Raw genomic sequence first — 25,397 nt, forward strand, 5'->3', positions numbered from 1 at the left:
AAATTGATTGTGTGTGTGTGTGTGTGTGTGTGTGTGTGTGTGTGTGTGTGTGTGTGTGTGTGTGTGTGCGTGCGTGCGCGCCCTGTGCCACACAGTCAGGGGTATCATTCCTACCTTTCCACCATCACCAAAGTCTTTGGTTGTAGTGCCTTTCTGTTTATCTCTGTCTGACTCAAAAACAGAAAAAAGTACTGCATAGTACCTAACATAGCACATTTAAGCTCTTTTAATTGCCAAGCCCCCTACTGTGCTGCCTGTCTTCCTCTGTTAGCATCTTGTCGTCAGTACCAATACCTTGGACAGATGTGTGCATTTGACCACTTTCTTAATTCAAGTATACTTTTTTTTCTCTTGCCGTCTTGGTCAATTGTCACTGTTATAGTTTTGTTAGTCACTAGTCACAAGTGTTACAAAATGTATTGCTCTATTATTTTCTTTCTCTCTCTTTCTGGTGTTTCCCTAGATGGTGGTGCTGGAAACCAGGGAGGTGGCAGTGCAACCCCGAAACTAAAAGTAAGAATTCACCTCCCTCTTCATGGTCTCATTAAGAAAAAAAAACAGTTCACCTTTGTATCTGTATCTCTTTAAAGAGCAGTTGACCCTCTTCTCCGAGGTCTCATGGAAAAGGTGGTTTAGCGGTCTGTAACAGAGGAGTTGAGATTCTGTTGCTCTGAGGTATTTTATACGAAAGCCGTTTTCATAGAGCAATCCTAAAGCCTTTGGATATAATGTGTACAGTAAAATGAATACGTAGACTCCCCTTCATCTTCCTCCTCATCGTCGTCGTCCTCCTCACCCATAAAATGAATCTTCGCCCTGAGATCCCGGCCTTTTGCTCTTTCCAGCTCTGGTCAATTGTCAAGAGAGTTTTAACTGCATAAAATGGAACACTATTATATTTCCTTTGGCAATTATTCAGTTTTGACTTATTGAAGGGCTTGGGTGAAGGGGCCGGTGGTGTGTTAACTAATGTGTTTATGTATTTAATCTCATTAGCATGTCTGATACCCATCAAGTTCTCTCTGTTCCCCAGTGAGACGCGCTGACGTTTGTGTGCTCATTTACGGAAAATAAACAGTCATCTGCAACCTGGGAAGTCCCGTGCGTGTGTTACGTGGGATTCTGTGTGAACGATATTCCAGTCCACCCTCCTCAAGGGATGTGTCTGTCTGGGGGCCGGGCCTAGAAAATGCAAGGACTGCCAACCCCGGTCACGTCTGCCTAAGATGCTCGGTCTTTAACCGTATTTGAACGGCAACTGCGCCATGATTACCATCCGAAATCTGTCGTTCCCCCGTACGGACATACTTGTTTTGATCTTTTTGTGTTGGTTAATGGAACAGTGCTGTGCCTGAATGTGCGGTGCCTTTAGCAGCTCTGGTGTTGATTGCTTCTCTTGCTTCGCCAAGAACTCCCCGTGCCGCTGTCTTTGATATTTACATGACCCTGTCTGTTCAGCCTAAATGAAATTGATTGGAAGTGTATCTCCAGCCAGAGGAGTGATGGTTGGGAAAACCTTGGGTCGACCTGGGCTGGTCGTCTCCACTGGCCGCCGGCAGTAAGACGATCGGCCTATTAAGGCTCTATTAGTTTTCGTGTAAGGCTATTTGCTTTTGTTTGACCAAGAAAAATCCTTCCCTATCCTCTATCGTGGGTGTGCAATTGAAAATCTGTTGACATCAGTGTGCCGAAGAGCTCCGGGAGCCGGCCAAAGAATACCGTTTCGAGGCTCTGAAAAAGCACTTAAGCGATGTTTAGACTAGTATTAATATGCACCGCAGGCCGACAGCTTTCAAGGGCCCGCTCCTTGGGCACAGCCCAAATTCTGATCTGCCTCGTTAGAAGATTAATGGGAGAGGAGGTTATCGTTGGGTAGAAGAGGCACTGCTTGGGAAATGGGAGAGCACATATTTCAAATAACTGTTCGCAGAAAGACATTTCAATTATGGGCTATTCCCAGAAATGTTCGTTTTCTTTTTTTGTTCTTGACAGTTAGCAGAACTTTGGGCCTGGACTAGGCCTTCACTCTTCTCCTGCTCCCACACTTTTGCTCTCTCTTTCCATAATTCTCTCTTTCTCTCTCTCTCTCTCTCTCTCTCTCTTTGTCTGTCTCTCTCTCTTTCTCTCTCTCCCTCTCTCTCCCCCTCCCTCTCTCCCTCTCAGTGTTTGTTGCACTGTTGAGATGGTTTGTGCGATAAGAAGCATGAACCCACTCAACTAAATTATAGACATTACATGTTAGAAGCTCATGATTTTAAAGCATGTTCGCGTGAGTATTTTGATCACGTCTCCATTCCCCTTCCGCATTCAAAACAGTACAGTGCTCATTCACGCCTCCACCCCACTACTCTCCCTTGTCTAGTCCGTGCTGAACGGATGTGTCTGTTTTGTGTTACACCTTCATTAGGAATAGACCAAGAGGTGGGTGCCACTTGGCAGGTGAAGTGGTGCTGTCAGTCCTGTCAACACTCCAAGTACCCCCCTCCCAACCACTGTTCCCCGGGCCTCCTCATCCCGCCTGTTAATTTTAGCCGGCTTTCTGACCGCCGCACGTAAAGCTGCATGTAAATTGACTGCAGGACTCCCAGGTGGTGATGGGTGAGCTCCAAGTATTTTGAATGGAAGGACGAGTGAGAGTATTAGGGAGAGCTAGCGGAGAGAAAGGACGACTAGCTGAAGAGAACAAGCTTCCCTTCCCTTCCGTTCCCTCATCTCACCCATGGACTGTAGGCCCAGTATGTATGCTTAGACACAGCCTCTTGTCTATTGTCCATGTCTAATGGTGCCAACAAGGCAAGGAATTGAGAATTGCTGTTTCTTTCTAAGGTAAAATCCCAGAGTCCAGGATACTTCACTTCTGTTTGGCTGAGTCAGTAGGCCTTGATTAGCTTATTGTCTACAAGGGCCCTCATGCAGCAAGTCATTTATTTATGGGATGCCATGAACAATAGACATAGTCTTACTTTAAAATGAATTGAGAATTGCTGCTTCTTTCTAAGGTACAACTCTAGACTTGGGGATGCTTCACTTCTGTTTGGCTGAGTCAGCAGGCCTTGATTAGCTTGTTACAGGGCCTGTTCAGGTCACCTGACTTATGAATGTGGGCCCAGAGCTTTAGACAGACTGAATGTGAAAAAGAGCTAAATTATCCCAATGATAAAAAAAAACGTGTCAATGCGAAGACATCACAAAGCTTGTTTAAAGTCATTGGGAATACTTCAAAATGAGTTTTATTTGATTTAGAATAAGAGCTTTAAGAACTCTTGGTGATTAGAAAACAAAAGTAGTTGAAAGATGAGGGTTTCCTTTGGAACTTTTTTGCTTTGGTGATCTTGACTGTTGATGGTCTTTCCATCTTTGCTGATGTGGTCTTATGTTTGACCTCTCTCTCTTCAGCTGAAGTGGAAGAGTAAAAAAGAAGATGAGAATAATGGGGGCTATTCACAGGAGTTTCTGTTTAGCCTACTCAAAAAGGTGAGTGACCGCCGAGTCTGGAGAAGATATTCAGCCTCTAATAACACTGTGACTGATCGTCCCACGGACAGTTTGTGTGTCAGACTTGTTTGACCTTACCTCGCGCAGTAAGGCAATCATCCCAGTGTTGTTTCTAGAAGTCGGGCTAATGAAATTAGTCTCACAGAAACCGTCCATCTCCGTGCCGTGAGAGTGTGAGAGTGTGTCTGTCTGTATTTGGAAGACCATGTTTTTCCCCCAAGTACACATCCATAATGAGACTCACTCGGTGTCCGGTGAGCACAGTTTTGTGGCCTGTATGACATCACTAGCCCCAGCTTGGTGTTTAGTTTTTTTTTTTTTTTTTTTTCTTTTTCTAATTTTTCCCCCTCATGCAAGCTTCATTAAGTTTTGTAGCAGCGAAAGTGCTAAGGGCAATGTGGTGCCCTGTTAAAAGTGGTGCACGCCATCGTTAGTGCCCCCCTCTCTCCCTGTCGGGGCGTGTGTTTTACCGGTGCCAGGGGAGCCACCAGGAAATGTGCTCTTCTCATGCAACGCCGCACCAGCGCGCACCTTCCCCTGTCCTCCTCTCCTCCTCTTCTCCTCTCCCTCGCTCGGCCAGGCTCCAGGCCATTGAGCGGAGCGGCTGCAGGTTTTTCATAATGAGGGAAACAATGCGGACCGTTTTTTGGGGTGGTGGGGGGTTCTGGACTGGTGGTGGGGAGGTATGTTTAAGTGTCACTGACGTCAAACGTGCTCTGCGAAGGTCAAGGGCTCAATCCTTCCTCCGCACGCTACTCCAGCAGGGTGGCTCGTCGGTATGGATACAGGAGACTGGGTCAAAGGATTGTGGGAAAATGAAGTGTTTCTCCCATTTATTTATTTTTTTACTCTCCCCTGACTTACTATTAAACTGATGCAAGAGGAAGAAAATAGCCCCACTCTGTCTAGAAAAATGCAAGATGTCACTGGAAAGGCCAAATGGCAAGAGATGTCAGGTGAGGTCCTGCTGATGGAACGGCTTGGCCTTCCAGTGGGAGCAGTCACTGTGTGTGTATTTTGGCCTCCGTATCACTTCTGACCCTCCAGGATGCATTTAAAAAAAAAAAATTAACTAGACCACGAAATACTTGGACATATGAAATAACTCTCTGCTGGGACTCAGCACTGTCACTGTTGCCAAACTGTTCCCGATTCGATTGTTTGTTCTGAAAAATACTTGCCCGTTCCTTTAGTTTTCCCAGACAAATGAGCTGAGATACAGTTTTTAATAAGCACTGTCATCATCCTCGTACCCCCCTTCCCCCTGTCTGGATCTAGGTGACAGGCTGACTAATGAGACCCCGACCCAGTGGCCGTCCTTCCTGAAACTCAAGAGGCCTTTCCACTGCTCTTTCTCAGAGAGAGAAGTGTGTGTGTGTGTGTGTGTGTGTGTGTGTGTGTGGTGGGGGAGCAATTTTACTCGGTACATTCAGTCCAAGTTAGAAACTGCACCCATCCAACCCCTGTCACTCAGTACCCTCCCATCCACCCAGCCAACCTCCCTCCCTGTGTCGGGGGTCAGTGAGTGACCCACAATGCACCTCTCCTCCCATGCTCTCCCCGAGCCAAGTCCTACTAGCAGTTCGTCTGGCCCGGGGCCATGGGGGCTAATTTCGGCTCGGCACCAGAAACTAGTTTTACAGCGTGTTCTCACATCTACTGTGCAGAATGGAGATCGCTGAGGAAGTCCAGAGTGCAGTCTGTCCGACTTACGGGCAAAACATTACTCTGAGCACTCCCAGGTTTTTTTGCATTCGGCAGCAGCAGCAACAGCGGACAATTTTTGTCTGTGAACCTTTGCTGGGGTTGATGGCTCTCATGGGCTCAGAGCCTTGGAGCCGTCATTGAGATTTATGTCCCCACGAGTCGTATCACTCAGGCCTATATGCATTTTGTATTTTTATTTTTTTCGCTCTGTAACTCAAGTTAACGTTTATTTTCTCTAGGAACCTTCCACGCAGTTTGTAGTGTAGAAACCACTTTGTAGGCCTCAGTTTGCGAATATGCAGTTGACTAACTGTAAATAGCGTTGTGAAATTTCCAGTGAATAAAGATTTAGGAGATACTGCTTTCTAAATGTACACAATTGTAAGTACCTGTTTTGATTGCGTGCAGGTTTTACACTGTCTCTGTGTTTGTCTCTGTGTTAATGTGCTGTATATGAATGTCCTCTTAGTAACAGGAAACCTATTAAACGACATCCCCTCTCTATCCTATTCTGTGTCTCTTTCTCTTTCTCCCTCTGCCTCTCTCCTCCTCTCCCTCTGCCTCTCTCCTCCTCTCCCTCTGCCTCTCTCCTCCTCTCCCTCTCCTCTCCAACAGTACGGCGATGTGCTGAATGTTCTCATATCGAGTAAGAAGAAAGGGAGTGCTGTGGTGGAGTTTGCATCTGCCAAAGCGGCTGTACGTACCCACGCCTTCTTACTCTTTTCCTAATTTCTCTTCGAATCCAGCAAAAGAATGCTCCCCAGTGGCTACATTCTCATGGTACTCTTCAGGGAATTAAAATAATTAAGGGAAAGCAAGTAGTTTGTAAAGTTTTTGAGACCAGTATGATTAATTGTTTAAAACGTCTCCTTTCTGATTTTTCTGGGCCGATTTTACCTGCACATTTAAACACCCCAGACACCGGAGCTGCATCTAGGAATGCTTCCTCATTACCATCCCTGCAAAATGTCTTACACCGCACATCAACAATGTGGACATGTCTTCACCAGATGCTAGTGTTGAAAGGATGCAGAAGTGTAGCAAGCATGGCTGTTGAGCTGCTAGTGCAGACTAGCAGGGACAGAGCCAGAAGAGCCACACTCCTAATGGGGACCAGAGTCCTCGCCTTGTTATTGTCTCGTGTCGTCTGGGCTGCCCGGCCCTCTCTGTGTCCTCCACCCTTCCCCGCTTGGCTCAGCTCAGAGAAGCGCTCCTCACTGCGCTCTTGTGATGTTCTGTTGTGGTTCTCTGGTGCGGTTGCTCTCCTGAGAACGTGCCTGACGGGCCCAGACGGCCTGTGGAAATTGAGGGGGTTTTGGGGACGGGTTGGTGGAGGAGGCATTTGAGGGGGATTTGGGGACGGGTTGGTGGAGGAGGCATTTGAGGGGGTGGGGATGCTTTTGAGACTCACTCAAAAGCCTGATGTTCTCCACACACACATGTGTCTTGTCATAAGCCATGGATAACACACGCACACAAAGACAAACATAAATAAGGCCTGGGTGAGAACAAGTGGGGGTGGGCTGTGGATGAGCGCTGGAGGAAGATGCTTTGAGCAGCGGCACAGCGGCAATATGTGTTGCATTTGTTGCATGTGAAAAACATTTACACCCAAAAGGCTGTGTGACGCGAGGGTGCCAACCGCCTGGGCAGCCCTGCAGTAATATATGGGGTGAGAGAGCGAGAAGAAAAACCTCTGTAAATAACAAAAAGAATGAGGAAGAGGTACCGAGAAAGCGGGAAGCATCTCTGCTGTTGTAGTGTGTAAGATTTACACCTCACATGTTCCCAACGTAACTGGGTTAATGACACATTTTTTTATTTTTTTATTTTGTGTTAAATGTGCTCCATCTCAGGACTTGGCGTTTAAGAATGAGAGTGGCCTGATGGGAAACCCGCTGAAAATCTCCTGGCTGGAAGGGCAGCCTGAAGCCCCACCCATAACCATACACAAGTCAGACCCCGGCAGTATGTTCACACACTCACAGGTAAGGCTGAGGGGATAGCCTTTGTGTGCGTAATTGCACTTGCACTTTTAACCTTAACCTAAAACAAGAATTGTAGTTAACAGGGTGTCAGAGGGCTTGGTCATTGTTTTGACCTCCTGGATATGCTGGTGTTCTTTTTAGTTCTCTGAATTTCTCTCAACCTTCAAAATGACATGTTGCATGTCAATTTGAATGTATGCTTTAAATTATGTTTTAAGAGTCCAGTTAATGGATAACGCCTGGATTTTTCGCAACCCCAATCTAAACACCATTTTCTAAACACCATACCTCTAAAGACAAAGTATGTTAACTTTTGAGATTTTATTTTTTGTATCGTCATGCAAAATGTATCGGCTCGGACAGCTCGCTTTGCCCTCGTCGGGTTTCTCGAGCAAAGTGTTTGGGGAAAAGGGGTGCTTGAGTTTGTTTGGCTTGGACTGGGCCTCTGCACACACTCCGAGTCCGACAGAAACGAGCCGCTCGTCGCCTATTATGGGCTGACCCAGGAGACCATAGGAATTCTCAAGAACGCTCCGGAATGATTCGACCCAACCAGAGCAGGGGAGCACCAGGGAGATGTAATGGGCGACTGGCACGAGAGGCTCTCGGCTCGTTGGCTCAGCCGCTGAAGAGAGGTACTTGCCCCCCTCCTGTCCTGCCTCCTGTGCTCTTCCTCCCCCATCCCATAAGCTCAGTCACTAGTTAGCATTAGTGATGCTAGTTTTCTGTTCTTGCACCGTTATCTTTTAATCGTATGTGTGAGCTCACACCTGCGATTTTTCCAGTAAACAAACGTCTAGATCACTTACTGACAATGACAATGTGCTATTGATATCATGCCCAGAGAGGCACTTCTCTTATTCCTCTCAAGGCTCCAATGAGCTGTCTCCACCTTGGCCGGTCTACCTAAAGAGTGGCCTTAGCTATGCTGAGGGGAAAAGGTCTACCGTCTTTGTGCTACTCAATTCAGCACATACATGCATCTGCTTTAGACATACATATAATTGTAAAAATATGACCCCATTTCTCCTACATTGTGTCTACTCTAGAAAGGGCCCATGGCTCGCCCACTGTCTTGCGAGACCAGCCATTCTTTTCTTTCTCTCATTGTTCCCTTCACCCCACTCATTGCTCTAGCGACTGCATGTGGCGCAGCATCTGGGATATTTCATTCATCGCGGATGGAGCAGACCCAAACAAGAGTCTGTGAGGAATACTGTCTATACATGGTGTTTGGCAAGCATTTGACCCGAGGAGGATATTAGATCATCAGAAATTGTGCAAGACTAAATAAGGATCAATTAAAACTCTTTGTCTGAACTATATTACAAATGACGTTTTGCACCAGAGAGGATTTGCTTGGCCAATTTTGCCTCTATTATAATTCCAAAAAAAAAAGCATGCTCTTAGCCATTTGTGACACTTTATCTAGTTCGATATGTGAATGTCTCTTGATTTTTAAACAAATTTTAAAAGCCTAATGGCACCAAGGGAAGCACTTGAATATGTCTAAACAATGAAAAGAAAACGGGGACAAGGCAAATGATGCCTGTAATAGTCATTATTGAAGTCATTTCCTGATTTTTATTAATTTTTTGTTCCTTTCACTTTGCCTAGTTGAAACTGAGGCTGTGTGTAAAGGTCATGCTCTGCAACACTCTGTGGGTCGCCTGTTGGGCCGCCCCAACTATGTGACTTAATCTGGCCAATTCACACACGCTTTTCCCAAAAGAGTTGTACAACGACCATTGTTTTATTTCTTGCATGCTTCTTTTTATTTCTTATTTGAGCAAGAACACTATTGGGAGAACACTTGTCAGAGCAGAAATGAACAATGAGCAATTCTAGCCACCCCCCCCAAAACCCCCAAACACCACTTATAACAACTGTCATTACCCCTCAGATTGCTTCATCACAGAATTGAGGGGGGGTTGTGACAATGAAAAAATCAACATCATTACAGCATCACCAATTTTCAGTTCATCCTCTAGCGGTGGATTATCATCCCCGAGGAGGCCTATGTCACATTGCTGGGGGTGAAGAGAAGGTCAGTGCTAGTAGTGTAGCCCCACATTCATACAGTGGAGGCCACTATGGAGGTCCACTGCGTAGGTCTCTAGCTTGCCTGGCCTCCCCAACGCCACTCCCACAGCGATTCCCGCTGAGTTGACACAACGTTCAACCAAGACATTTTGGATCCATCCGTCAATTTCTCCCCTCTTCACTGGGGTAACAAGGATCTGGACCCCACAGTATAGTCGAGATGCGAACATTACCTCAGTTCTACCCCTGCTCTGTTTTAATAATACAAGCCTGACCCTGGTGGCGGCCAGGGAGCTGGAGCACAGCTGGGTCCCCCAGTAACCCCTGGCCTGGGCCCCAGAGCCTGGGCTGAGCCTGAGCACGCCTGACCTCTCCGGGTCTACTCTGGCCTGGCCTCCACTGCACCCGTGGAAGGGGGAGGGGGGCATAAGGTGGTCGTCTCTCTGTGCTGCGACACATGTAGTTTATATTCCTGATTTATGAGGTCTCTGTGCCCTGGGACTTGCTGCAGCTGGGCCTGACATTCCACCAGGAGGTGTCCCGCCCCAGAGGATCATGGGATTTGTGGCAAACAGAAACCTGACGGGGCTTGCTTGCGTGCATATGTGTGTGTCGGTTGTAGAGCAATGGCAATACATTCTATACGCCCTCCAGCTTTGCGTTTTTAATGTAGTCTTTTTAATTTATGTGCTGATCATAAATTGCAAGATAAAAAGGCTTAACTCATATTGCAGATCCATTCTCACAGCTTCCAACCTCATTTCAGCCTCCCACTCTGCATTCTACAGAACCCCCTGCCCATTTCCTGGCCCCCCACGTGTAAAACACAGTATGTGTACATCTGTAAGAATGTGTCTTAAATAAAGAACCCTCTGTCTAGGTCTTTCTGCGTCCATGAATGCATCTTTAAAGAAACGGAACTTCTCAAAACCATTCGGTTATTTATGTTGCGAATGCAGGCTGAGTCATGGGGCCCCGGTGTCTAACAGCTCTCGAAGGTCCACAATAATAATAAATTCCTGATATTTGGAAAGGATTTGATTTCAGCCTTCGCAGTTTGTGTGTTGTTGTGCATCACTGCAGAGCCCTGTAATAAATTTTGAACCTCGAGAGCTTGTGAAATTAGAAGGTTTATGTGGCGTGCGAATAACAAGGCAGCTCGATTTGAGTGAGGTTCGCCGTCGGCCAAAACGCACGGCTAGCTGAGCTTGCAAAATTATGTCTTGGGCCGCTTTCCACAGGACGTGTCATATCGGGTTTACCCTGCTTGCGTTGATTTTCACTCTCTCTGACTTATCTTTACCAATAAAAACCACAGTCCGATTAAGTCATAAGTTCATAGAAGTGATCGTAATCCTGTCCACAGCAGTGAGATTTACTCTGAAAAGACGGAGCAATCTTACTCTTTATTAGCGATATTCAAGGTTGTGTAGTAACCCTCTACCCTATGTATCCGCACATCTGTGACCAGGCATTGTTGAAACCACACACTGCAGACAGATTGATGTGCTAGCTTGCTGTTCTTCCTTTTCCTAGAATTGCACATTAAGCCATCCCTCTGTCTGTATCCATCATCCCCTTTGCACGTCTAGCGTACTCAAGGTCGACACACTGAAGTATCTGCCTCAGAGAACACACAGAGATATGTGGTGTGAGTCGTTCTTTGTAGGGTTCTGGGATGGCCTCCCGTAAAGATAAATTGCTAACCTGGTACAATTGGAACCGTGTAACTTTTTCCTTCCCACTGTCGAAGGTCATTGGCCAAATGCAACATAATCCAGATGTAGCTTTCTATTTTAAGGAGCTTTCTCCTCTTCCATATCTATAGACTTCATCTTTAACCGAAGCATTCTACAGTGTGCTCAACATAATCTTACCCAGTGTATCACATAGAAAAATGGAAAAAGCCGAGGAGGTAGCTAACTTTTTTTGTTTCTGAGGGGTAACTTGAATTCTTGGGAAGATCTGTGAGGCAGTAGTTTCATGTTAAGAAAAAAGCCAAAGGAGACATGGTCTTGAGAATGCCCAATGATGATTAATGGCATTGAATCCTAGTGTTAATGGGGGGATTGGAACAGCTTATGAATGCACACATGGAAAGGAGAATCTTTGATAGGAATCTGTTTTCTTCTCTTTTTAATGTTGCTCTGTAAAGTCCTAGAATCCAGTGCATCGAGTGGTGTAAGTTTTTTGCTTCTGTGCGCTTCTCCAAGCTGCATTCTTGGCAAATCAGCTCTGAAAGAAGTTGTTCTAAACGGAGTGTCACTTGTGCACATAGTTTCCTTCCTCCAAGACGTCAAAGTTGTCACAGGCGAGCCATAACACTGTTAGCAGGCTTGGCCCTGAACTTGTGTGAATGTGCGAGAAAACCGAAGGTAATCCTTAGTTAGTTGCCCCTTTAATTTGTTCTGACACAATCCAGAGCACTACAAACAACATCAGTTTCATGAACAGCCGTTTACTCAGCAAAACCCCCTGTGAAAGAGTATTGCATACTTTCAGTAGCATCAAGCTTGACTGCCAGACACCATTACGCCAGAGATAGGAATGTTTCTGTTGTCAAAATGATATTTCAGAAAATGAATCTTTGGGAAGGGGGGGGGATGTATACTTTTCTACATTTGGCAAGTCTCTAGTATTTGGCTTGATAGCAGGTCTGGAATTTTTGGGGAAAGGAAAAGTGGTTGCAGATGTCGGGGATGAAGGGGGTGGGGGGGTACCTTGCAGTCTGGACTCGGTCTTTTCAGTGCCAAGATAATTTGTCTTCCAATTACTGTCTCTTTCTTCTCACATAAGTGTGTTCGGGCAGCTCGGCAGGTCTATCGTAGAATAACTTTAACGTAAGTGCATGTGCGGAGGAGCCCTGAGCGTGCATGGCGTGTGAGTCCAAGGACAATCTTCTGTGGTAGACGGATGTGAAGTGTACTCATGGGTAATTACCGTAGATATGTCATGGAACACACTGTGTCCCTGTGGATAGATTTATCCCCCCCCCTTTTGTTTCCCAGTCAGAGTCGAGATGGCAGAAGGCTCTTATTCCAGTGGTGCTGTCGGTCTGTCTGTGTCTGTCGGTGTGTATCTGTCTGTCTGTCACATGGCTTTCAAACCCCAGAAAGAGGCAACATGTGTCATGAAGTGTAAAGATCTGGTGGCAGCTTTATGCTGTGAGAGCTGGCTAGAGAGAAATCGGGTCTCAGGACGAGTTTGACAGGCTAATTTGCCCTGTGTGTGGAATCTGTGGTTTGGATTGGATCCCTAATGGCAGCCTGATCTGGCGTAGCTCTGGACTGAAGCCAGACCTGGGCCAGATTCTCTCCAATGTCAGCTGCTATCTGCTATAGTGCTTTTATGTAGTGTTTTCACATCAAACCTAAGTCGAGCCATTTCTTTGTTGTAATGTGTTCAATTTCATCAGCTTGGCTGTTGTATGATCTATTATTTTGTAAGATTTGACTTTTTAGGGGTTTCATGTTTCATGTTTGTTTTTAATCCTATGCTTAATCTTAAAGTTTAGTGTCATTTGCACAGTGAGCCCCATCTCTCCCCATCTGTTTGTATTTTTGACGTTTCTTGATCCATTAAGCTCATCCTGTGCTTGCTGATCATAGTGAAAACTAAAGAGTTCAAATCAACGAGACCAGATTAGACATGCATATCCTGTAAACATCCAGTGTTTAACTAGACTCCGTGTCTCCTTTGGCTGTGTGAAAATAAGATTCACATGCACAATGTTGGTAGTGTCTGACAGTCATTTAAATAGCTTTAATTTTTTTGCCTCTGCCTTTGAGAAACATACCGTTCCTTACCGCGGTGTACACACCCACAACATAAAGTATGTACTTCATATGAAGAAAATCCAACGGACACTCAAAGAATACTGACCCTACTAATACTAAGCTACAGTTATAGGCAGAATTTTAGTATAGATCATTTTAGTATGCGCAATTCCACTTTAGTCCAATCTAATCTCAATATCCTCCTTATGTCTGGATTTATTTATGACTGCCAACACTCTTAAGAGTAAACAGAAAAGTTTGCACATTAATTTAAAGATCCAACAAATAGGGTTGGAACGGTATGGATTTTTTCTTACCGTGGTTGAAAAGTAAGAAATGACCGTGATTTCTCGGTAAAAAAAAAAGTTATGGATTATGAATGTTGTGTGAGTTATGGATTATGAATGTTGTGCTGCGATCACACCAAATTAAACTTAAGACAGCCATAGCAACTTCAAAGATCACTGGACCAAATGCTTCAGACATGAAAGAAATAATCAGTTTAACAACAAGACTATCACGATTTTAGAACTGTTACATTTATGACTCTTATGCTACTGTTAGAACTGTAGGCTATTGCATCTTTTAATGGCTGCGTCAGGTTGTAACAAAGGTAGGCTACAGTACATGTTGCTATTCTTAACAAACTAGAACATATTTTTTTAATTCTGTTTCAACTTTCATGGAGTAAACATTTACTCTATGACTCCTTTAAAGTCTAACGTCTTTGTGTAAAACGAGTTTGAACGGAGAGAATAGAAAAGTGTTACGATTGTGCCGGTTCTCCCCTACTCTCGCATAGTAAATACAAATGGAATATTGGAACATTGCGCTCCCCAACACACACGCGGAAGGCCAGGTTTGCTTCCTGAATGCTTACTTGAATCCATGTCATAAGATGGTCCCTCACATAACACATCACGACATTACACACTTTGTACACACATTTGCTTTTTTTTCCGGTGATGGTGGCAAGCTCAGATCCGCAGTAGGCGTCACGTGACCGCGGTAATGTTGTTACCGTCCCAGCCCTACCAACAAATATTAAAAACATCGTTTTTTGTAACAGTTCAGATAGCCCTCAGCCCCATTCAGTTGCTTCTCTCTCTCTCTCTCTCTCTCTCTCTCTCTCTCTCTGTCTCTCTTGCTCTCTCTTGCTCTCTATTCATTCTCTCTTCTTCCATCATTCCCAATTCTTCCTGTCTCTGTCTTTTTCCCTCTCATTATTTCTTTCTCTCTCTCTCCCTCTTCCTGGGGTCTTGTTTCCCATTATTTCTCATTCCCGGTTCCCTTCCCCTCCCATAGACCCCCTGCCGTGCTGGTCTCTCGTTTTCTCTGGCCGGTGCTCCTGGCAGGCCGGTCAGCCTCGGCGTGGGGTGTTGAGGTCGTGTTTGTTCAGCAGGTAGCGTTTAAAACCCCCCTCATCTGGAGCCTGGCTAGCTAGTGGTGGACAGCCACTGCGGCCCTCTTAGCCTAGCACATGTGGAAGTATCGCGTTGCCTCCCCAGCGCTCGTTAGGAGCGCGGCGCACATTTACAGCTAAGAAAATAGTGGTGGCAGGGACGCGGAGAGAGGAGCCTGTAACTTAGCTTTGGCTGCTGCCCACTGCTGTTGCCCCACGAAACGTTAAAAGCATGGCAGGGGGCAGCACTTTAAAAAAAGACTTTGTGTGGACATTGGACTGACTTGCCACTTCTCCTCAAATTAAAAAGGTGGCCAAGAACTTGAGATATAGATGCTGTTGTACTTTCCTAGCTGAGCTTGCCCAGGAGAAGGTCTTGTTTCAGTAATAATTAGTGTTGTTAACATAACTAGTTATCACACCAGTGTTTATGGAGACCTTGAAAACACTCACACTTGAAAAAGGAGTCCGCTACAACATGAAAACCCCAAATATTAAAATAGAAAAACATTTTAATGAGTGTGTGCCCACTAAATCAGTACAGTACCTAGCACCAGTGGGAGTACAGCAAACAAATCAAGTTCACCAAGACATGGTTTTCTAAAAGGTCCATTTTAGTCTTGAGGAAGCTGCTAAATTATTAACTAGGTATAATGCAGTAACAGAGGCAGTACCTGGAGAATATTAACTTTTTGTTTCTCCACCGTATCAAGGACAATGTGAATATACAGTATGATCAAACTGTGTTAACCCTTACCTTTCAGTGTATAATTGAAATCCAAAATCAAGGCTCTTTGATACTGTAGAAAGCCCAGTACCCAAATGTAACATAAGGTCACAGGTTAAAGTGTTGGCTCAAAGTTACGAATTTGTAGAATGGCTGTTGCCTAATTCCACACTTCCAGGAAGAAACTCAATAGTAAGTTGCACAATACTGGCGGGAGTCTGAGTTTTGTTATTGCTGTCTACTTTTCAGATGACCTCCCATTCACACAGAGGAGGAATGGGTGGGTGCTGTGTGTGAGGGAAAGAGTGTGTGTGTGTGTGTGTGTGTGTGTGTGTGTGTGTGTGTGTGTGTGTGTGTGTTCACCGGAGCACGCGTGCGTGCATGTGGGTCCTCTTGTGTCAGCAGCTATGAGCTTAAGATACGAATCAGGGCTGATATCCATCTCTCCGCACTGTGTTCCGGTGGAGGTCCACCGATCCGAGATGATGTGAGGATAGCAAGTCCTGCTGATGCTTCTGTAAGCCACCACGGGTGCAATTGGCTCTCTTGTCACATGTGGCATTTATTCCTGATCAGCAACATCCTATTAGGGATAGTACCACAAAAAAGCCTATGTGACAGAAAAGTCTTGGGAAGCTTCTTGAAGTCAATATTTTCCTCTGTCCAAAGTGGAACTGTTCATCACTATATTTACCCAAAGCATCCAGTGGCCATTGTGATAGCCATAGGGGAGTGTTGTGATATAACAATATTAGTTGTTCAAAGACACTTGGAAATTCTAGGTCTGACAGGCCTCAGGGAGAGGTCATCTAAATAGACTACATTTATTTAAGTTATGGGTTCGGTCCAGGCTCCATTTCTTTACTGATGATGCTTGTTCATCACCTGAAGCACATCATCCAAAATGGATGGGCCGAGGTCAAGACTGAAGGAGAATGCCGAGTCGATCTCATCTGGCTGTGAAATGTCCATGGGAGCCTGGCTGTAGTCTCTCCCTGAGTTCAGGCTTCCATGTCCTGGGCTGGTGCTGGTGCTGTTGCTGGTCCGGTCAGACCCGGGTGGCTCGTCCTCGACCATGTCGCCCTCCTCGCTGTCGAGCAGTGGGAGGGAGCTGCACTTCTTCCGCCTGTGCGCCGAGCTCTGCCGCCGGGCCGGCCAGTTGGGGCTCTCCTGGCCCTCGGCCTCGTCCAGGTTGAGGCGCGGGGGCTTTGGTGGCGGCGGCGGCGAGCAGGCCAGGAAGAGGTTCTGCTCGCTCTGGGAACTCTGGAGCAGCAGGCTGTGTCCGTGCTTCAGGAAGGACAGGTCTCCGAACCGGTCACCCAGGCCGTCTGAGCCGATGTGGGAGAGGTGCCGGAAGTCGCCCAGCGGGAGGCTGATCATGTTGACGGAGATGACGTCCCGGCGCTTGGACAGCCGTCGGGGCCAGCGAGCCGAGGCAGGCTTGCGGTACAGCGAGGTCTTCAAGGGCATCCTGTGAGGTCGATTTAACACTGGAATATTTCTCAATCTCGTTATCACCGTGTGATGGAGTCAATGTTTTCTGCTACGGTTTAAATCGAAAGCATTCTCATTGAAATGGTCTTGTCTTCTTATCTAACAAGGAAAGAAAAGAGAAAGACATTAGCAGAAATTATGAAAATGATTGGGCCGCTCCAGGTTTTGACATTGATATCTGTCAGCAATACCCTGAAATTGAACAGCTAATTGTCATCTTGGACAAACACGACTGTTTTCTGTAGACACCGAATGCACATTCGTGCGATTTTCCTAGCACCAGATGCAGACTTTGGCTCAAGTTGAGCCCCCCTTGAAATGGGGGGAGACTTTTTTGTTTGAACAGTGCACCTGTTCACGGTGCAGTTATTCACAATAGCTCTAAAACAGATGCTTTTTGTAAAGTGCTTTCTGATGAATACTAATATTTTTAAAAATGATTTATCTTTTCATTTATCCAGTTATCTGTTGTGTTGAAACCTGACATGCACTGGCTTTTAGAATCCCTGTTCTCGTTCATTGCCCAGATTTGCGCAGAACAGGTTTTTCCCATCAGGGATACATGGCAGCTCCACAAACACAGGCACAATGATTTCAACACACTTACGGTATGTTTGTCCGCTTGTTCCTCACCAGCCAGAAACAGAACAAGCAGTGCCCAGGAAGTGACTGGGGGCATTGGACCAGCCGCAATTGGAGCTGTGGAGACCAGCAGCCGTTGGAGCAGGGCCTAGTGTATGTCTGTGTACTGGTGCAAACTAGAACCACATCTGGCCCTGATCCGTTTGAGACGGACCACTATTGAAACTGCTATTGAGAGACCTTAGCAGTTCAATAGATCCCAGTGTAATGGCAGAGGCTAGAAGCAGATCTGGCCCTTATCTGGCTCCAGTCCATTAGAGATGGGCCTCTACTGGGGCCGCAGTTAATGTAGTGTTGACAGCCTTGAACGACTCCTTCACGTTTTCTCCCAACTTCTCTCGCATTCTCTCTCATCAGCTTTGGCATGCAGAGCCATCAATTAAGATCTATTGTACTACAGTAATCATCCGAACCAGGAAACGAATGGGATTCAATACGCAATCCAACAGCAGATGTAATCTTATTTAAATGCCCTCTGAAGATGTTTGCTGGATGGGATCATAATCTGGCGAGCGCCGTCATGTTGTACAGTGCAAATAAATCGCTGTCATTTCACTTGACTATTTCCTTTTAGTGTCTAGGGCTTTCAGACCAGCGCTGGCAATTTGCTCCCATTCATTACTCTGAATTTGTTTAAGACAGACCTCATCATGGTTGGCTTGTCAAGTGGACTGTCCTGTTTTATTTATTTATTTATTTTTCTTTCCTTAATAGTGCCTTCTCAGGCTCAGGCGATGTAAGATCTGTGTTCGTGACTCGAAACACTCACTCTTTAAATTTGTAAGGCACTACAGAAAACATGTTTTGTTGGCCAATAAAGGTATTTATCGGCACTTCAACAGCAGCGGGAGGTGCGAGTGTGTGGACACAACAGCATTCCTTTCACAACATGTAACGCTACAGAGGGAAGGTGGAGCTCAATCTCTCTCTCTCTCTCTCTCTCTCTCTCTCTCTCTCTCTCTGTCTGTCTCTCTCTCTCTCTCTCTCTCTCTCTCTCTCTCTCTCTCTCTCTCTCTCTCTCTCTCTCTGGAGTAAGGATCAGAATTAAGGAACATTTTGCCTTCGAGCCCTAAGTTAGCTAAAATCTTATAAGCTCTGATGTAAACCCATTCTACCTGTTTCTTCTAAAAGTGCCCTCCAAAAAAAAAAAAAACAGCTATTATTCTCGCTGCACCTTTTTCTTATGACACCTTCTAGTGTGTCATCAGATACCTGTGCTACCTGAATCTCTTGCCCTTTGATTGTTTCGACTACAGTTGTCATAACTAGTTTTGACAAAATTATTCTCTATAGACGAGATAGAATTGTACACAATGTCAGAAGCTTAGAACAGGTAGGTAGGTAGGTAGGTATGGTCTTACCTGGCTGGTGTCTGATGCACCATCCGTTCTCTGTTTGCTCGCTTGCCCAGATCCCCCGTCAGGAAGCAATGCTGAGACAGATAACTGCTCTCTCCGATGATAACACACCTGACATGACAGGACTTGCTCCACTGCAAAACAAGACGTAGAGAGAGAATGAGAGAACTAAAGAATGAAAGAAAAAAGGGGACAACTTTCTATGCTATGCAAGACAATGCTGGAGTCTTGCTCTACAAACACTCCTTTTAACTCGAGTAAGCTCCAGATGCATGCTTGAAGGATCAATCATTTACTTAACTGGAGCACTAAGTTGCTTTGGCAGCATTATGCCGTAAAATTAAAGACTCCATTTAAGTATGTCAGCTAGAAGCCGTGGCTAACCACTGCCAAACCATTTTGCTCTCACCATTTTTAGTTTACAGCCAATATCTGTAATAAACCGTCAATTAGGCTGCATTGAGTTTGTGTAATAAAGCCCCAAAGTTAATCACTGACCCAGAAAAAGATCCATACATTTTCCCTGTTTAATGATCTATTAGATCACCTGGGTCAGAGAATGACTCACCTGTCAATTGCCTTTAGTCCAGGCTTCAGGAGAGGAGTCTCTTGGCTCCTCTGGTGTTAATGTTGTGCCTGGATCTCGCTATCTCCCGTGTTGAGTCTCCTGTGCTTCCTTAGTGTTTGAGTCCAGCCAGGTATGGCGGTTAGGTTGCCTAGGTGAGGTTGAGATGAATGAATATATGTGTACAAAGCAGGTGGAGTTTTTTTCCTGCCTCTCTCTCTCTCACACACCTTCTTCTTTCGTTCCCTCTACCTCTATCCCGGGGCAACAGGTCTGTTTACCTTTGGTGAGGTCACACGCCCTCCAGCCAGATGCTATAAATCTGGTGATCTTACCCTTTTTGCCCTCACAGACTGTTCATTCCCATTATCCCATTCTGTCTCTCTCCCCCTGCCTCTACTCCCAGCCCTTCTTATTCCACACTCTGTCACTCTTTCACCCTCTCTCTCTCTCTCTCTCTCTCTGTTCAATCACTTTCCTGTTCTTTGTCTGTCTACTCTGCCACTCTTACCACTCTGCTCACTCTTCTTTTCTTCTCTCTCTCTTTCTCTCTCTCTCTCTCATATGTGTCCTTGTCCCTCTTTCCTGGGAAACAGCTCTTGTGTGGAAGCACACAGCACATTCCTCTTCCTGTGTGTGTGTGTGTGTGTGGTCAGTGCGGGGGGCTCCGGCTGGAGAGGGTTAACTGATTCCTAATCTCTGTGTCATTGTCCTCACGCTGCTGATTTCCTGTGGATTTGAAGCCCTTCATCCCCACCGCCCACCAAAGCCACGCCGCTCCCAGTAACCACGCGCACGAGAGAGACACAGAGAGAGACTAGGGACAAAAGGCATCTCTACTGTACTGAAACATTTTACTGTCTCACTAGAAGTGGAGGCCAGTTAAGCGACTTTGAATTTAAATAGAATTGATGGATTTGGATGGAAGGAAATCAAATGGAATTGAATTGAGTGAAATGACTAGTTTATGCATTTGGCCTTCCAACAACAGCAGCATACGCAGCATGTGGCACTGTGACAAGCACATACAGGCCTGGCTGAGTTGCGCAACTCTTCATCAGAAAGGACTGTAGCCATCCTGAAGTTCTCACGCCTCCAGCCATAAGTGTTTGTTGGTCGTTTTTCCCCCCTCCTTCTCCTCCACTCTTTGTCTCCACATTCCTTGGCATGATATGTGTGGTGAAATAACCCCAAGTGTGTTTGAAATGGTGATTGGTGCAGAAGTATTTACCCAGTGGTGGTTTACAGTATAGATTTCTCAATGTGCCATTGCAGGCGAAGCTGCAGGATTTTTGCCTAAATGTGCTGCTTCTTATTTCTTCTACAAATAAATAGATAGAGTACAAATTTAGTTGGGGGTTCGTGTTGCCCTGATGGTGTGTGTAGTTTTAAAATATTTTGTCAGTGTTTGTAGTGTAGTACCTGACTTAAACATTGACAGCTTCATTTAGAATTTGATGAATGTAGAAATGTATGTTTTATGAATTTCTGCCAGGGTTTTCTCCAAAACTATGCCAAGATCAATGTTTACTTCTGTTGTACACTATTTCAGGTATGTATGAATGTAAGCTAATCATATCTTAATTTTTTAGCCAAGATAAAACAACACAATGCGGCAGCATTTCTCAGTTTGACTTGCAGATATCTTGATGTCACAGTTTCTCTTTCTCTCTTCACCCTGGATTTAGAGAACAATATGATAGGTCTAAGCAAGAGCTTCATAATCATTGAGTTAGTGGAGCCTTACAACCTTGTATTTCCCCCAGAAATGTTCCCAATCTATCCCACTAATTGGTTCTTCTTGGGAGCCCAAAAAGGTTCTTCTCTGAATCTTCTATTACACAGGGTTCTCCATGCAATCCTTTCTTTAATGTCCCTACGCTATTTACTTAATATAATGTAATTTTATAACATACAATTTATCTGCACAAATACAAGGTGCTGCTTAGTGTAGTGTAGAGAACATTTGGAAGACACTTGGATTGTTGTAGCATGTTTGTCAGTTAGGAGGCAGTGTGCAGATGCAGACAGTGGGACTGCGGTGTTTGGGAGAGCCTGGGTGCTGTCCTGTCCCAGGCCCAGGGAGGGAGACGGCAGGCGAGCGGGTGGCCCAGCCTCAGCCTCAGCCCCTACCACAGCCCCAGCCCCTACCACAGCCCCAGCCCCTACCATATCCCCAGCCCCTACCACAGCCCCAGCCCCTAGCACATCCCCAGCCCCTACCCCTACCACAGCCCCTACCATATCCCCAGCCCCTACCACAGCCCCAGCCCCTACCACAGCCCCAGCCCCTACCATATCCCCAGCCCCTACCATATCCCCAGCCCCTACCATAGCCCCAGCCCCTACCATAGCCCCAGCCCCTACCATAGCCCCTACCATATCCCCAGCCCCTACCATTACCATAGCCCCTACCATATCCCCAGCCCCTACCATAGCCCCTACCATAGCCCCAGCCCCTACCATAGCCCCAGCCCCTACCATAGCCCCAGCCCCTACCACAGCCCCAGCCCCTACCACAGCCCCAGCCCCTACCACAGCCCCAGCCTCAGCCTCAGCCCCGGCCCCAGCTGTCTGGCAGCGTTGCTCCATCCACTCAGCTCTGCTCAGCGTCACCACAGAGTCCCGTTCCCCCACCTCTCCCGTGGGACGGTGCTATACATCTGGAGTAAATGGGTGGAACACAGCTGTTTGTGTGTGTACGTGTGTGTGTGTCACAGCTACGGGTGGAACACAGCTGTTTGTGTGTGTACGTGTGTGTGCCTCTCTCTGAGTTTCTGAATTGTGTGTGTGTGTCTAAATATTTCTCTGTATGTCCTTATTTGTCCGTGTCTTTCTGTTTCTTTATGCGCATGTGTTTATGAGTCTGCGTGTGTGTATATGCATGCATTTTCTTTGTGTGTGGTTTGTGCTTTGTCTGTGTGTGGTTTGCCTGTGGAATTCATTTTTGCATTACCAAACACACAATGTTCCTTTTGCTGAGAAAAGCACATCAGGAGTCGTCTCTCTCTCTCTCTCTCTCTCTCTCTCTCTCTCGCTCTCGCTCTCTCTCTCTATCTCTATCTCTCTCTCTCTCTCTCCCTCCGTCTATCTGGGCCAGCTTGGTCAAGTCCGGTCCACAGCAGAACCTCTTCCTGTCAGGCCTGGCCGAGGTTAATGGAGTCGAGCGCAAAGGGCCGAGACGGGGCCCCATCCCCTCTGATTGCTGTCTTCCTGATGAGCTCCTTTCAAACGGATCCAACAAACAAAAATCTTCCCTCTTCACAAAAGGATCTGGTGCGCCTCAGCACAAGCAATTACTCACGCAAATGAAATAACACCAGCCCCATTAAAACATTTACTCAAGCCCTGAAACCTGCGGCTCTCAGAACAACATAGAAATACGTTTTTTATTTTTGTAATATTATCATTATTATTTTTTTAACTCTCCTTTCCGTTCCTCTCTTTTCTGTTTAGAACTCCAGTCATCTCTTTTTGTCAAGCTAGCAGTTCTGCAGCTCTGGTTTCATAATAGGAGATAATCAAAGGGGCAATGGAAATGCTCGCTGTAATCCGTGGTGCTGTGGCCTACCGAGAGGTCATATGACCAGAGGTACAAGGTGGGGGTTGCTTTCATGTTGTTTTTGGTATGTCTCTCTGTCTCTGGATTGATTGCTTTGGCCTTGGCTGATGAGAGCGAGCAAGCGACTGGTTCATTGTGTTCCTGAGGCTGGTCGGGCAGACCGCTGCTGGGGTTGCTGCGCTGCGGTCAGTGTGTGTGTGTGTGTGCGTGCGCGCGCGCCTTCATCCCAGAGCCCCACAGAATGCAGCATGTTTTCTTCACCGTCGCCGAAAAAGTGTTTCCAGACCCGGCGTGGAGTGGCCTTTTGTGAGCGGCGAGGCTGAGGCTTTTTGTTTGTGTCTGAGTGTTCGTGCTCATTGTGCACCTCCTCCTCTGTGCGCTGAGTCTGAAGGCCCCACCCTACTGCCCCCCCTCCCCCCCACACACACACCACACACAAACACACACAAAGTTAAGCACAAAATAAATAAGCTTTGGTGAGTTGGGGTGCGAGTGGGCGATGTGACTCAGCCCTAAACATGCGTGAGCTCGTCCTCTGTGCAGCCTTTGCATGGGGGTCTGAGGCCGGGGGGGAGGAACTGGAGTCTCGCTGGTGATTTACTGCTGTTTGGACTACCAAGAGCTTCTGTGCAGTGAGCCACTGTGCGTCTGCTTCACAGTGAGTCACATTGAAGGCGCCATGGCGGGGGTCCAACTGAAACTCACCTGTCGAGCAGAACACCTGTGTGACCTATATGAAAGCCGTAGCGCAATGTGATGCATTATGACTTCACGCTTAACTTCCACGGCTTGAGCAAAGTTCCTAAGAGGCCTTATCATGTCACTGATGTTATGAAACAGCATGAGAAACACCAAGACATCTGCTATGATAAAAAAGTAACCTTCTGATGTCAGTTGTTGAAGGAACTGATAGCAGAGATAGTGAAGCTAATTGGAGTTACAGCTAAAACGGAGTTAAACACAGAAGCTCTTATACTTAATTATCACCTGGAGAGAAGAAATACTCTTTTCTGAATGGCTGGCGGGGTGGCTTTTAATTCTGAATAACGGGACACCTATGAAGTAGATCTGGTAAAAAAAAAAGTTGAATCGCTGTTCTATATCAATGCTTATGAATAGTAACTATAACAACGATAGTTGGACGCCGGTTGAGCCTGGAGGCAGGCTTCGCAACAATGGAATCAACTGTAAACAAGCTAACTGTCCATGCTATCGCTGTTATTGGGCCAACGAAAGTTGTACAACAAGCGTGTGTCCTTTGCTTTACAGTGGCAACCGGGTGATGAGCGGGATAACAGCCTTCGAGGTGTGTCCAGTTATACGGAATTTATGGACTCGCTGCGCGTCGGGAGTTCTTTGCCCCTCGTCCATTAATTCCGTATAACAGGACACCTCGGTGGCTGTTATCCCTTACTTAATATACCAGTTTCCATTAGTGAGCCTCATCAAGCTGTAATGCTATATGTTACTCCTACTTTATGTTAAGAGAGAGTAGCCTCATGACTACTACTTTACTGAACATGCTGGGCTATTGGCACAGACTCATATGCTAACAAGCCTATTCAGCAAGGGTCCATACATATTGATTTTATGAGAACGAGATATGAAATGCTATTTTGTTTTCCACATTTGGAGTGATGTTTAAGAAGCTCTGAAAAAGTTCTGGCATAGTTTAACCATTTCTGAAATTACCCTTTAACAGCATGGGAAATACATATTTGCCAAAAATTTTAATTAATCATGATTGAATATTTGCATTTAAATTATTTATTTATAGTGAACTGTTATCTGCATAATGTTATTTGCCATAATTATACTCTGTAGACTTTGAGTATTAGTGGGTGTATAATATCTTAAAGAAAGCCAAGTAAAATTTTAATGAGCTGCATAATCATTTTTTTCTGGACATGCTTGATTACTGACTTTCCTTAAAAAGAGTTTGCCTACTTATACTTCAATCACATAGATCTGAACGGGGAATTTATGTGTCTTTTTGTGTGTGTCTGTGTGTGTGTTTGTGTGCGAGTTTATACCTCACAAGTAGTGGAAATTCGGGGAAATTGGTCTGAAAATGTGCGTTGCCTGATGTCCTCTGGCACGCTGCAATTTGTAATTATTAAATCAAGGGCCTCAAGATTTGGGCTGCTTTGAGGGTCCTGGAAGCAAACATAGTGGGGGAGGGGTGGGGGGGATTGGGGGAGGGGTGGGAGTGGCGGAGACTCTTTCACTCCCAGAGATGACCAACATATTAATGTGATAAGATGCCAGATAATCTCACTGTGCCAACACAGCCACACTTGCCACTTTAACACAGAGCCACAGATTACTTCCAGGAACCAAGTGCTTGTGAATGAGACTGTAAACAGCCCTATCGGGCTTTCTTAATGCCTCTTGGGCTGAAATGGGATTTCTAAAGTGGCACTGCACATAATACTTGAGTGTGGGAATAGGACATTGTTTGGCATGAGAGGGTTTTTTTTGTGACTCACAATGATAAAGTTTTTATTTGTACACAGATAGGGCAAGCATGTATGGCATTCTGACACTCCCATCTGATTGGCTCTTAATAACCTTTTGATTACAGTTTCTTGCCAACTTGAAACTCATTTCGTGTGGAGTCCGACTATCACAAGCTGTC

At 45.8% G+C, this 25,397-nt stretch overlaps 2 protein-coding genes across 5 annotated transcripts in view; one reads left to right on the forward strand and one right to left on the reverse strand.

Moving 5' to 3' along the window:
* The window catches only part of dnajc17 (DnaJ (Hsp40) homolog, subfamily C, member 17), a 56,353-nt gene that overhangs the window by 17,928 nt on the left and 13,028 nt on the right, over window positions 1-25,397 (forward strand). Inside the window, exons 7-10 of one of the 3 annotated variants that reach the window (XM_048227683.1) lie at window positions 464-513; window positions 3,397-3,474; window positions 5,818-5,898; window positions 7,059-7,190. In XM_048227683.1, coding sequence (XP_048083640.1) covers window positions 464-513; window positions 3,397-3,474; window positions 5,818-5,898; window positions 7,059-7,190 — 341 coding nt within the window. The remainder of the gene's footprint in view (window positions 1-463; window positions 514-3,396; window positions 3,475-5,817; window positions 5,899-7,058; window positions 7,191-25,397) is intronic. The other 2 variants (XM_048227684.1, XM_048227685.1) reach the window with 2 other exon arrangements.
* LOC125284013 (cdc42 effector protein 3) lies at window positions 14,904-19,668 on the reverse strand. Of its 2 annotated transcripts, XM_048227686.1 has the most exons (3): window positions 19,201-19,668; window positions 18,636-18,766; window positions 14,904-16,731 (listed from the first exon to the last, which is right to left on the reverse strand). In XM_048227686.1, exon 3 carries the CDS (start codon window positions 16,606-16,608, stop codon window positions 16,000-16,002), a length of 609 nt encoding a protein of 202 aa, XP_048083643.1. In that variant the 5' UTR covers window positions 16,609-16,731; window positions 18,636-18,766; window positions 19,201-19,668; the 3' UTR covers window positions 14,904-15,999. The 2 variants fall into 2 exon arrangements, with proteins under 2 accessions (XP_048083643.1, XP_048083644.1); XM_048227687.1 differs by lacking the exon at window positions 19,201-19,668 and having other exon boundaries at window positions 18,636-19,129.

This window comes from Alosa alosa, chromosome 19, assembly GCF_017589495.1.
Source record: "Alosa alosa isolate M-15738 ecotype Scorff River chromosome 19, AALO_Geno_1.1, whole genome shotgun sequence".
Classification (NCBI taxonomy): Eukaryota; Metazoa; Chordata; class Actinopteri; order Clupeiformes; family Clupeidae; genus Alosa; species Alosa alosa.

Bases quoted from the DNA above. Each gene is read 5' to 3' on its own strand.
- LOC125284013 (XM_048227686.1), bottom strand. From the start codon at position 16,608: ATGCCCTTGAAGACCTCGCTGTACCGCAAGCCTGCCTCGGCTCGCTGG.